The sequence below is a fragment of the Cervus canadensis genome, chromosome 31 (assembly GCF_019320065.1).
Source record: "Cervus canadensis isolate Bull #8, Minnesota chromosome 31, ASM1932006v1, whole genome shotgun sequence".
NCBI lineage: Eukaryota > Metazoa > Chordata > Mammalia > Artiodactyla > Cervidae > Cervus > Cervus canadensis.
Genome location: NC_057416.1, coordinates 39511557 through 39525084, shown reverse-complemented (window position 1 = coordinate 39525084; position 13528 = coordinate 39511557). Strand labels below are relative to the sequence as shown.

Here is a 13528-nt window from a genome sequence, read left to right as displayed (position 1 = left end):
TCTCACTGAGCTTTGCTCCTGAGCTCTCTGTGTGGCTGGGTAAGTACCGTCTGTCTCTGGGTCTCGGTCTCCTCCTCCCGGGAAGGGAAGCGAGTGTGCATGGGAGCCTCACGGGCCTCGGCACAGGGCAGAGGCGAGCGCCTGCATGAGCAAGTGAGGCGGCTGCCGTGTCCCAGCGTTTCCTGAGGCTTGGGAGGCACCCACGGTGTTGCCCAGTTTCCCTGCCACCGTGGTTCCACTGCGGTTGCTTCTGACCAACGTATCTCAGCTCAGACAGTAACAGGGATTAAGAAATTGGGAACTGAGACAGGGACCTCCTTGGGAACATGTAAAAACGTGCCAGCCGTTTTCAGGTGTCCCTGACTTTATTTTAAACCATTCGTGGAGAATTCGACAGTATTTCCACGTGACTGACTTTAAGTTTCCCATTGACTTCCTGCTGTGTGAAAGCGCTTGTGCTGAGCACAGGGAGGGTTGTGAGGTGTGCGTGTGGCCCCCGGTCCTGGGCTCAGCTGTGAGGCGGTGACTCTCACACCAGTGTCCCTGCAGAGGGTGAGTTCTCTGTGTATCGTGAAGGGCCCGTTGCACGCCAGTGGTGGAGACTTAGGCCGTTTGCGAGCGTTGTTTGGCCACCTTTTCTGACCTGCTCTGCCTGCACTCATGGGATAATATGATGGACCGTGTCAGGGAGGGCGGCCTGGTTTCTTAGTAGCTTTTCAATGCCTCTTGCTCATGTGTGTGTTCAATCCCTCGTCGTGTCAGACTCTTTGCGACCCCATGGACTCCTCTGTCCGTGGCATTCTCTAGGCAAGGATACTGGAGTGGGTTGCCGTTTCCTCCTCCAGGGGATCTTCCTGACCCGGGGATCAAACCTTTATCTCTTGCATCTCCTGCATTGGCAGGTGGGTTCTTTACCACTAGCACCACCTGGGAAGCCTCTTGCACATAACCCACCATTTTGCAGAGTCTCTTGATAAGTAATTAGTAATGGTTTGAGTTGGTATCAGGTTAGTAAATCTGTAATCATGAAACTACAGGTGATCCATACTCGTTAACTTTTTAATTTCGTGAATGTGCCTGAAGTGTGAGGTGCTCTGGGTGACAGAACAAGTTTTAAGACACACGCTGCATGTTCCATTTGGAGAGACGGAAACAACACAGAAAGCTTTGTGTTCTAACCCTGAGGTTCTGCCTGCGGTAGATGGGCGTCTTGGGAAGGAAGAAGGCTTTGTGGGCAGGACGGTGGTGGAGCTGGACCGTGAGGGTGGAGTGTTAGGTTTCTCCAGCGGAAGGTGAGGACGCCCGGGGCCGAGGGGCGGGAGGCGGGGTTCGGGAGCCCCGGGCGGAGTGACCGCTGTGAGAGCCCACAGCTCCGTGAGATCGGGCCGGCGGCAGTGCGGCTCCACGGTGGGGGGCGCCCGGGCGTGAGCGCCGCGCTGCTGTGACATGGTCCTGAGTGTTCACCCCGGGGCGTCAGGCCGGCGCCGGCAGCTGCAGGGTCGGCTCCGGAGGCCGTGCGGGTGACTTCAGGGGTGAGGAGGAGGCGGGGGCGGGGGGCGCTCCCGGGGCAGGTCAGCGGAACGGACGGCCGGGGAGGGGGGCGCCGGGGTGCCCCTGGGGCAGGTCGGGGCGGGGGGGACGGCCGGGGGCGGGGGGCGCTCCCGGGGCAGGTCAGGGGAGGGGGGCGCAGGGGTGCCCCTGGGGCAGGCCGGGGGGAGGGACACGGCCGGGGGCGGGGGGCGCTCCCGGGGCAGGTCAGCGGAGGGGACGGCCGGGGGCGGGGGGCGCTCCCGGGGCAGGTCGGGGGGGGACACGGCCGGGCGCAGGGGCGCTCCCGGGGCAGGTCAGGGGGTAGACGACAGCCCCGCCCCGCTCCCGGGGCAGGGCGCGGGGGATGCGGCCGGGGGCGCGGGGGCGCTCTCCAGGCACCATGCTCCTTCCACCTTTCCACCAGGAATGTGATTTCTCTGTTGTTTCAGATTTTAACTTGGAGAAAGCCTTGTTTTGTCTCCCGATCATAAGAATAATACAGGTTCTTTGAGAAATTAGACAGTGTCAATATTAAGATGAAAATAAGGGGTGATAATATCACCACAAAAAAGCACCATTAACCTTAGGGGTCTCTCTCTAGTCATTTACCCACCGACCCATTTGTCCCTTTGCCTGCTTGTGGATATATAGTAATAAAGGAGAAGGACGGATTGTAAAAGAAGATACAGCCTTCTTATTTTTGTTGTTTATACATGAAGATATACAAGCAACACAAAAATACCTGCATCTTAAAATGATACATTGTTCCACTTTATGATAATGTTCATATCAAATTTAAATCTTTGTCACTTAAAAAGGACTATTGTTATTTTTAAAGCAGGAAAATAAAATCCAGTAATGGTGGAAGGGTATAAAATGGAAGGTCTCTTTATTCTCTTGCTAGCCTGTTCTTCAGGGTTGTTCTGATGATTGCCGATCCAACTTGAAATACTATCCTGTCGCCTTTTTATTTAGTCGATGTAACTGATAAATGATAGCTCAGCTGGTGAAGAATCCACCTGCATTGCAGGAGACCCTGGTTCGATTCCCGGGTTGGGTAGATCCCCTGGAGAAGGGAAAAGTTACCCATTCCAGTATTCTGTATAGTCTATCAGGTTGCAAAGAGTCAGACACAACTGAGCTACTTTCACTTTTCAACTGATAAATGAAAGCACCCTCTCCTTTTTCCCTCTCAGCTTTTATGCCCCCCCCTCCCCGCCCCCAGTTACTTTAGTTATATAATGACTGTAATATGCTCACACTCTGCTCCTACACGTGGCCGTAACCTCTCGGGAGTTCAGCTCGCCCCTCCTCACTATCCAGGGAGGCAGCATCCTACTTTCTCTGCGGCCTGACTTCTTTTGCCGGAACGTTTCTTCTGTGGCGTCGAGAATGAAAACGTTTACATTCTGTTCTAGAGATGTGACTGTCTTCCATGCTTTATTTATCAGTTGATTCTAAAAATTGAACAGTAAAGCACACTTAGTTAAGTGTTATGATTACGGGAATAGTGCTCATAATGTTCCCTCAGTGGGGCTGAAGGGGTAACAAGGCAACATAGGCTCTCCCCTAAACCTGTGCTTCCTGAAGGGAACATTCCAGTGTCAGGTAATGGATTGTCTTTCCGTATTTTCTGCTAACTGCTTAGAATTAAGCAACATTACAGTTTGCTTTATATTCAAAATAGATTTTGTTTTTCTTGGGGTCTGCCCTTGCCTTCTGGTTTTGGTTTTGTTTTGGTTGTCAGACGACATGCTAGTTAATGATCTCATTATGTAATTTTGTCTTCACGACAGACCATGCCTGTGAGCTCAGACATGCTATCCTCAGTTACACAGGCGAGGAGTTTGAGGAAAGGCAGGGACAGGGGCTTAAATAATTTGTCTGAGGTCACATTTTTAATAATTGGCTGATGAGGCATTTGCACTCCTACTAGTCTAGCTTCAGAAGCCTCCCCCTGTACTGGTTGTTAACAGAACAGCTCTAGCTGCCAAGGGAGAGAGAGGTCTCAAACTCTTACTTGCCTGAGTGATGGGGAGAAGCTTGATACCGTGAGGAGAAGAGCAGTTGCCCCCAGGTTAGTTCTTTTTCGGGCTGTGTGGAAGGGTAGGGTCCCTTCCAGGTGGAGGTCAGACTGGCCTGCGGGTGTCAGGCCGGGCTCGTCAGGGTGCGGGCGTCAGTTGTCCCCGTGGGGCTTGTGGAGGGGATTTCACGTCCATCTATAGGACGACAGTCAAGGAGGAGTTCTCATGAAATGGTGAAGAACCTGGAAAGGTGTGTCCTGACCAGCAGTACAGCTTGTAGTGCACTGTCTGGAAGACAAGTTTCCATTTCAGCCTGTGCCTCTAGTGTTGCAGTTGCTAGAGGATTGTTGTTTATGATCAGCTGCATTTGTACTTAGGTCCTCTGGCCTCGAAATCATGAAACCGTGGTTTTTTATGATTAACATTCTTAGGTACAGTGAAGGGAGTTGAATAGAGAGGCATAGGCCACTCAAAGTCCAGATCATCACTGGAGGATCAGCCACACATAAAACTTAATTCAAGTGTCCTTTTCCACTTACTGTTTGGTACTGGTACTGCTGCCATCTAGACTGTTTTGTTTTTGGGATCATTGTCATTTTTTCCCAGTTGTTATTGTAAATTACAGATGACGTAGTGTAAACCAGTTACTTTCTTCTGTCAAAATACGAGCTCTCTAAATACAAGGACTTCCAGTTTGTTGCGGTCACTGCTTCTTGCCTAGCACCACACCAGTAACCTGGAGAAGGCAATGGCAACCCACTCCAGTATTCTTGCCTGGAAAATCCCCATGGACAGAGGAGCCTGGTGGGCTCCGGTCTATGGGGTTGCAAGAGTCGGACACGACTGAGCAACTATGCACACACATACCAGTAACCACACTCATTCAAAAGTGTTTGGTGAATGAATTAATGAATTGCAAGGCTGTTAAAGAAAACAATTGCTTGAACATTAAAGGCAACGGAGAGTCTTGGAAGCATTATTGAAAGCTTTAAGTAGTTTTGCAGAGATGATCCTTACGATTGTATGGCCAAAGTCAAGGGTCGAGATCTCGAAGAGATCTTTTGTCCATCTTACAATTTTGTGTGAAAAGTTGATTTCCCTCCCTGCCACCCCCAACCAGTAGTCACCATTCAGATTGTTTCTATTTCTTTAATAATTAGCACAGTTGTAGCAATAATCCAAATTTTATTAAATGTTATACAAAGCTGTTTTCATCATTTTTCTCCTGCATTGAGTTAATCAACCTCCCATCCTTTACTATTAAATTTTAGTCCTTGGTTTGAATGTTCCCATTCCAAGTAGCCTTTTTCAGCTACCAGTCACAATGGAAGACCTCCCGGATTTCCTTGTAAAAAAAATGAAACAAGAGTGTAAATAGCCAGAGAATTTTGCTTCCTCGGAGAAGTTTTTTTCTTGCTAATTACAACCCCCTCTTCTTGGAGCCATTGAATATTTCTTGAGTACAACTGTCTCCTGTTGTAAAGGGAAGAAATAGTCCTTGCTGATGAAAAAAGTCTGTAGTTTGGTTCATTTAAAGGTAGTTTCCTTTATTGCTGGTTTATATTAAATCACTAACTTATTAACATTTTTAAACACAGTATGCTAAATGAAAGTAAATGCAACTTAATACAACTATTAACAGGGAGTTGGTGATGGACAGGGAGGCCTGGCATGCTGCAGTCCATGGGGTCGCAAAGAGTCGGACACGACTGAGTGACTGAACTGCGCTGAATAGATAATAAAATTGAGTGCTATGTTAGATTAACTACTACTGCGTAACAAGTTACCTAGAGATTCCGTGGCTTAAAAATGCGTACATTTATTCTCTCTCAGTTTCTGAGGGTTGGGCTATGGATGCCTCTGGCTCAGGGCTTCTGAGGAGGTTGTATTCAAGCTGTCCACAGTCCATATGAAGGCTTCACTAGGGCAAGAGCGACCTCCAGGCTTATTCACGTGGTTGTTGGCAGGAGTCGGTTCCTTGCGAGTTGTCCACTGGGTGTCCCACTGGGTCGCTGGCTGCTGTCGGCTGGAGACAGCCCTCCGTTCCTGAGCACTTGGACCACGTTTTAGGCACCTCACATGGCATCTGGGTTTCCTCAGAGCGAGCAGTGAGAGACTGTCTGAGGTGGAAGCTGTGGTTTTTCCTGGGATACTTGACTCATCAGTAGTGAGTCTGGCCCACTCACGGGGAGAGGAGTCCGTGCGTGGGTCCTGGGTGTCTGCCGCCTGTGGTAACACGCAGATGTGGAATGTTCCGTATGAGGTGAAAATACACTTCCAAACCACACGACTCATCTCATTTTGCTCATTAGAAGCAGTTGAAATTAGGTGGCATCAAATTTTAAAAAATCAGAACCTCTAGATTTTTGTGAGCAAAGATACCTAAGCAGTATAAAGAATTTTATCAGGTGTACTGTATGATACATATTTTATAATATGATTAATAGCTTCAAACATTTGCCATTGGAATTTAAAAAACTCTGTCAGATATCTTTTGCCTTTGTTCCCATGTGTAAAGCTTTGGTTTGAGTTCATTAATGAGACTGACAAGTACAGTTATGTCTGTTTACCGTTAGTAACATGGGCGTCTCCTCCTCTCCCCCTGCTCCTCGCTCTCCGCAGATCGATCGGGGATAGAAAACGTCAACTCCGTGGAGGCTTTGCAGGAAACGCTCATCCGCGCGCTAAGGACCTTAATAATGAAAAACCACCCAAACGAGGCCTCTATTTTTACAAAACTTCTCCTAAAGTTGCCAGATCTTCGCTCTTTAAACAACATGCACTCTGAGGAGCTCCTGGCCTTTAAAGTTCACCCCTAAGGCCTTCGCTGATTTAGACATGAACCGACCCAGGCTAACTGTACATTTTGTGCTGAATGCTTATTTCTCTGTGCGTGCCGTCTGCGGAGGTGGAGACCTCGGAGACGAGGAGCCCGCAGGCCGTCTCCGCAGTCGGCCGCAGCCGTCCGCCGCATTTCCTCAGCCCTGGCCGGAGGCTGACCGCGTCCCGAGTGACCCGTCAACTGTGCGGCACTTAACTGGAGAAGCTACACTGAATTACAGTCACACTGAATGTTAGCCTTTCTCATCTGCCAAAACCAAAAACCATTTGATCTCCCTGTGACATAAATGTAAGGCATAATCACAAGTATCTGAGGACCTAAAGTTACCCCTCTGTGGTGGAAGTTACCCCTCCTGTCAGATGGAAGCCTGATTTCACCACAGGACTCTGATCTGCTGGTTGAGGCCCTGCGAGTGAGGAGACTTCGGTGTGGGCGCCCCCGTCGTCGTCGTGAGCGTGCTCGGTCCTGGGAGGCTCCCTGCTTGTGGAAATGAGAGCCGATCCTTCCCCCAGGCCCACCTGACACATGCTAACCAACATCTGTAAAGCATCTTTACCTCTTGGGAGATAGGCACTATGTAAATACAGTAAAATTTTTGTTATAATTATTCATAATAATTATCTTTTTTTTTTAACTTCTACTGTTTTCTGAGAAATCATTTCAGTCCACACCAATCTGCTATTCAGGGTTCCTGCATATGTGTGGGGTATCCTCTGGCACACACATATTCAAAGATTATGGGTACATTAAATACATAGTATGTGTACATAATATCTATGTGAATATAGTTATACATAAATATATCTCTTCACAATATTTTAAACTGTGAAGAACTTTATCATACAATAAACTTAAAACAAGAGGTGTCAAAAGACCCAGATTAGGTGCATTTTACCTGTTGATAACATAACCATTGCTTTAAATGTTTAGAGAGTAGAGTGCTGAATTTATGCTCTATTTTTGTTTATTTAAGCACCACTTAATGTAAAAGTGCAACAGGCAGTTGAGTCCAGATTTTCAAAAAATTTGTGTTTTAGAGTTCATCTTTAGTAAAATTTTTGGTTTCAGGTACTGGTCATTTAAAAGTTCATTCAGATTCTTACCTTGTGCTAAAAAGGTTTCATTGCTGCCCCTTAATACACATGCTGCAGCTTGATGATAAACATTTTGATTCTTTTCTGGAGAACTGATGTTTAAGAAAACAGTTTCACGTGTTGATGTGTGCCTGTGTGTGAATGTAGATGTGCAGGTGTGTTCTGAAGCCACTTGTTTTGTTTTTTCCCCTAAACAACACTACAGGGATTTTGTCAAATTAGATTTAACCTATAATTTGAAAAATCATTTAGTGTGTGACCTACAGGCTTAGGAATAGTATAGTCAAAGACATTTCATCCTTATTTCTGTTCTTGGGCTTTATTAAATAGCTAAGATTGGCCTTTTTATGGCAGTTGGAGAAAATCACCTGAAAGTTGAGGATTTTGTGTATGTTTTTCTGTTGCCCTGCAAGATAGCAGCTAATTGGATTCTTTGGGTTAAGATTGCCTTCTGTATAATTTTTAGATTATATAAAATTACAAAAATGAAAAGGTCCCCTTTACTGTCTCAGCCTGTTCCTTTAATGACATGTGAGCAGAATGCCTTATTTTGTAACCTTGTTTAACTTGTTGCTACTAGGACTTGAATTTCTGTGGCACTAGTTAAGTAAGTTAAAAAAGTTAAACCCCCTCTTTATTAAAGAGGAAAGGTGATGGTGATGTCTGTAGTACAAGGTAAACCATAATTGTGATTTACCTTAAATAGGTATGACTTTTATGGGATATACAGTATAGTTTTTGTGAATTCTTTACATGATAGCATTATCTTTTTATAATTTTTTTCCGAAGATAAATGCATAGTTTTCTTCTATGGGAAATAGAAACAGCTTTTTGATGTAATACTGAAAACCTCAAAGATCATGTTGTTTCTTAATTTTTGCCTTTTGCATAAGCCTCTTTATAACATATATCTTTAAAGCAGTTACTAAGTCTTTAGGAATGTGTAACCAGAACTATGTTAGTATTGCTTATAAAACTTTAGTTAGGTTCAATATATACATGTATACATCTATATATAGGTATAGAGATTTGCATTTTGTCTTGTAAAATTTTATTTGAACAAATTCTTCCTGTAGGTAATGGGAAACAAATTTAATAGTTCATATGCCACTCTTAGCGTTTCTATATTTGAAAATAGCCCACGATTTAAATTTGTAATTCTAAAGTTAAACCAGCAGCCTACTACAAGCACATTCTTTGATTGAGTCATTGGTTATAAACTTACTGTTGATAAATGTGTAGAAGACAACCAGTTTGGGGAACTTCTGAGTTTGTGGGACACTGTCGATTAATTAACAATGTACTGTATGAATTAAGTGATGCTTTAACTCTGATTTTACATTTTAAAGTTAAGACATGGGCATTATGTCAGCAAACTTAAGGGCATTATGTCAGCAAGCTAAAACATTTTTTTCTTGTGCTTTTAATGTATCTCCTTACATGATCTTAGAGACAGTTCAAGCCTTTAGAGAGAAATAGCTGAGGAAAAGGGGAAACATCTTCTTGGGATGAAGCTTTTCCTTATGGCGATGGTTTAATTACAGATTCAAAAATCAGAAGGAAATTTCAGTGGATTAAGTGTATAGCTTCTGTAAACACATTTCAAGAAATTACCATTGTAACTTGATAAGATACGATTTTTTTTTATGTAAACATCATTGCAAAGCAAGGAGTAGAAGCTCAGCTAGATTTATTACTGTGCACGAGAGTAAGTACCTATCTCAATTATTCTTTTTCTTTTCCAATATAAAGTTTGCTGAATGTACAAGAAGAGTTTATCACTTAGGGCATAGAATTTTTTAGGGGTTGGGAGGGGGGAGCTCTGTCAGGCAATTACCTAGAAACAAAGATTGTCTTGGTTTGATCTGAAATGTAAAACTTGAAGCTATTCTTGAACTAACATGGAAAAATAAAATGGCTATTGTTTAAAAAAATGATAGAACTATATTGTTGACAAGATATGAATTAAGTTTATTTTCTACAAACTGTTATTGATGAAGACATGGATAATATGTTCATGTTTCTGAAAAGTAATCTGTACATGGGGGGAGGGAATAATAAATATTATTTCTAACCAGGTGTGGTATTTGGTATTTTCCTATCCTGAGTTTTTTGTAAGACCATCTATAATTACCTTACTGCTTTCCCTGAGCAGAGCAGGGTCTCTTTTATGTAGATCTCTGATTCAGCATGGGGGTGGGGGTATAAATATGCAGGACTTTTTTAAAAAGGAGACTTCAGAGTTTGTTTAGAGATTCCAGCAAAGACTGAGTTTTCTATGATGCCAGCTGAAAAGAGGTTCCTGGTTAGGGGACCGGGAGAGGCAGGGGTGGGGAACCTGGCGTAGACAGGGCTCAGCCGTAGCCATGAACCGGGTCGGGAGCCTCTGCACGACCACCGCCTCCTCTCGTCTTAACTAGGGGGTGCGGCTGTGCGGGCCACTTAAACCAGCGTTTCCCGAATTTGTTTCCAAGACCAGTAATATCCCCTACTTTCCTGTGAATGTTAATTGATGTCAGGTGGGAGACATGGGCTTCTTGATGAAATGAATGTGGAAACACTGGGTTAACCAAGGTTACTGAGATGTCTTTATGGTATTCGTGTTCTCTGATGAGCAAATGTGCATGTGTCCTTTAGGAAAGGGTTTAGGGGGATGCAGATTTTTTTCCCCAAACGTTCTCCACTGGATAAACAGCCCCCCCACCCCATTTTTTCTGTGCTGAGCTCTTCTAAAGCTCTTTGGAAAGTGTGCTTTCAGGAGAAAAGTCCCTGGTAACCCACTTCAGGTTTTGATCAGGATGTTGATCATATTCTGTTGAGTATTATACAAATTTGCATCGGGTTATGCCCCTTTTTTGCACAGGATGAGAAACAATGAACTTGAAATAAACGTGTGGTTGATGGAAAGCAAAACAGATGGAAATCCTTGCAAGTTTTGGAAATACTGCTGCTGAATAACTGAGTAAAAACAGCCAGTTCATGGATCTGGTGTTAGTTTTAACACTCACTCGGGCCTGTTAAAACTTGTTACATTTGCTTTTCTTAATTTTTAGTCTGGGGGCTTCCCTGATGGTAGAGTCTACCTGCAGTGTGGGAGACCCAGCTTCAATCCCTGAGTCAGGAAGATCCCCTGGAGAAGGAAATGGTAACCCACTCCAGTATTCTTGCCTGGAGAATCCCACGGACAGAGGAGCCTGGCGGGCTACAGTCCATGGGGGTCTCAAAGAGTCAGGCATGACTGAGTGACTTCACTTTCTTTCTAGAAGTTGAGGAACAACTATGGCCTGTGTTCTAGGAGCCTTGTCAGAGCTGCCTTCACAGTGTGAAAGTTGCTGGCCTTGGGGTGATTTTCAGACACCAGAGTAGCAGATCCACTTAGAACACTTTGAATTGAGTGTGTGTAGGAGCCATGAATGCAGGCTGGGAGGAAAGCTCAGAACCTCTCCAGAGCCCCTTATGTGGGGCGCATTCCTCAGGTGAACGTGCTCTCAGGATGAGCATTGCCCCTGCATTTTAACACAGATAACCAAGAGAGTGAGCCCAGTGTTAAAGACTCCAGTACAAACCCAGGATGACCGCGTTCTTAGTCGCTTGGTTGTGTCTGACTACGACCCCATGGACTGTGGCCCGCCAGGCTCCTCTGTCCATGGGATTCTCCAGGCAAGAGTACTGGAGTGAGTTGCTTGCCTTCCTCCAGGGGATCTTCCTGACACAGGGACTGAACCTGGGTTTCCTACGTTACAGGCAAATTCTTTACTGCCTGAACCACCAGCGAAGCTGGCACATAGAACTGAATATGACCTTCTGAGGTCTCTGAGGTAAGCTGTTTTCTCATCTGTTGCTTCATTTTTCTCTGAATTCTTCTTATCCTTAACCTCAGTGGTTCCCCCCACCCCATTACTTTGTTGCTTTGCTTGTACATTTTCATCTGTTTTTCCCTCCTACAAGAGATATTTCATTTCCTGTGCAGATTCTGCAGTTAAACACAAGTAGGGTAGTTTCCAAACTGGAAAGCACCCGCACTTGCGTTCTGTCTTGATCATCTTTCTGTGCCCCCCCCACCCCCCGCCCCACCCCCTGCCCCACCCCCCACCATTGCAGTGGCTGCTCTTTTTCAAAGCTATTTTGTCGGACAGGATTTTTGAGGAATAAATTGATGGTTTACTTCTTCATTACTTACATTTACTGAACGTCTGTGTCTCAGGAGTTTTTATTCTTTAGTGCACAGTGAGGTTCCATGAAAATCCAGGGCGCCAATCCAGACGGTGTTGCAAAGGTGTGTGCTTGTGGAGCAGGTGGTCGCCAGTCACAGCAGCCGAGTCCTGCAGCTGCTGCCAGCTTGGGGGCTCCTGAGGTCTGGTGTGACCTGGTCAGGGATTTAGGGGCCTGGTTGGTAGAAACAGCCATTATTAAAAATAAAGTTATGTAAGTTTACAGTTGAGTTATATTTGAATGGGTAATACTCAAAGCTCATCTCTCCCTAATTATTTTAAATTTATTATTAATGCTTTATGTGTGTGTACGGTGGGTTCAGTGCATGGTGGGAATCCTTTGTCAGCGTGTTTCTGCACACCTTCCCATTTCCCTGCCAAGGGATTATCTATACCATGAACATCTGCACATGCTCTGAATCAGGGCTTGATTTATTGTTTTGTTGATTTTCTAGGCTTGAGAAAGTGATGGAGAAAATGTTAAGGATACAGATTACACTTAGAAGTGTCTCACATCTGTTGCCATTAACCATTGCAAATAGCATAGAAAAATGAAGAAATAGTCCAGTAGTTGAAAAGTATTAACTGGTTCAGCAAAGAAATTTCTCACATCATTGATAAACAAGTCAAGTTCTGATGTCATTTTTATTGTTTTATTGTATTGGAGGAGAGCATGACAACCCACTCCAGTATTCTTGCCTGGAGAATCCCATGGACAGAGGCGCCGGGCAGGCTACAGTCCATGGGGTTGCAAAGAGTCAGACACAACTGAAGTGACGGAGCATGCACACAGTTATTGTATTAATATATTTAAAATATCATTCAGCTTGCCAGAACTGTTTGTCAGTTGCAACTTTGGCAAAAATAAGGCATGCATTCTGTGAGAATTGTGTATATGGAGTTAACAGTAAAGAGGATCGTACACTTTATATATTGTGTGCTGTATCTCCTTTCGGTAAGAACAATAGATGCACACTCATACGTATGATACTCCTCAGGGAGCTAGCTGTTAAACACTACCTGCACACCACTATTACTTAACCCCAAGAGGTAATTCTGTTTTTCTAGATGAAGAAACCTAGGCTCAGAGTTTAAGTAACATTCAAGTTTGCACAGCTACCTAGTGGAGAGGCAGATTGCAAAACCCAGATATCTGGGCCTTGGAGTCTGCTCTCAGCTGTTCTGTGTGACAGAGAGGCCCGGCCCGGGTCCCCTCCTTGCAGAGCAGTTTTTAGTAAGTCTGCTTGGCTCTCTGCAGCTGTGGGCTGTTGAGAGGGGCTAAAGGGGAAACTTAGGCAAGGAGTCAACACGTAATAGTCTAATGTTATCCCCCCAACCCCTCAGTAAAATGTTCTCTCATCTGGAAAAGGACGGAGTGGTTGCGAGACTAAAGGAGAGGAAGTAAAATCTTTGCCAACAGTGAAGCCTAAGCAGAAGGAGGAGAGAGGGGTGGGCCCCCGGGGAGGAGGCTGGGGGGCTCTCTGGGGGCTCAGCCTGGGGCGGGTCTCTCACAAGCCCCAGAGGAGGAGGCTGGGGGGGGCTCTCTCAGGGCTCAGCCTGGGGGCGGGTCTCTCAGAAGTCCCAGGGGAGGAGGCTGGGGGGCTCTCTGGGGGCTCAGCCCGGGGGCGGGTCTCTCAGAAGCCCCAGGGGAGGAGGCTAGGGAGCTCTCTCGGGGCTCAGCCTGGGGGCGGGTCTCTCAGAAGCCCCAGGGAGGAGGCTGGGGGAGGGGTTCTCTGGGGGCTCAGTCCAGGGCGGGTCTCTCAGAAGCCCCAGAGAAGGGGGCTCAGCCCAGGGCAGCTCTCTCACAGGCCCTCGGGCTGCAGTGAG

General features: G+C 45.7%; 1 protein-coding gene across 1 annotated transcript in view; it reads left to right on the top strand.

Annotated features, from left to right (window-relative positions):
• NR1D2 (nuclear receptor subfamily 1 group D member 2) overlaps positions 1–9569 on the top strand; it is a 28713-nt gene extending 19144 nt beyond the window's left edge. Inside the window, exon 8 of the mRNA XM_043454248.1 lies at positions 6177–9569. Within this exon, the coding sequence (XP_043310183.1) occupies positions 6177–6373 (197 nt within the window). The 3' untranslated portion in view covers positions 6374–9569. The remainder of the gene's footprint in view (positions 1–6176) is intronic.
• Positions 9570–13528: the final 3959 nt, after the last annotated feature.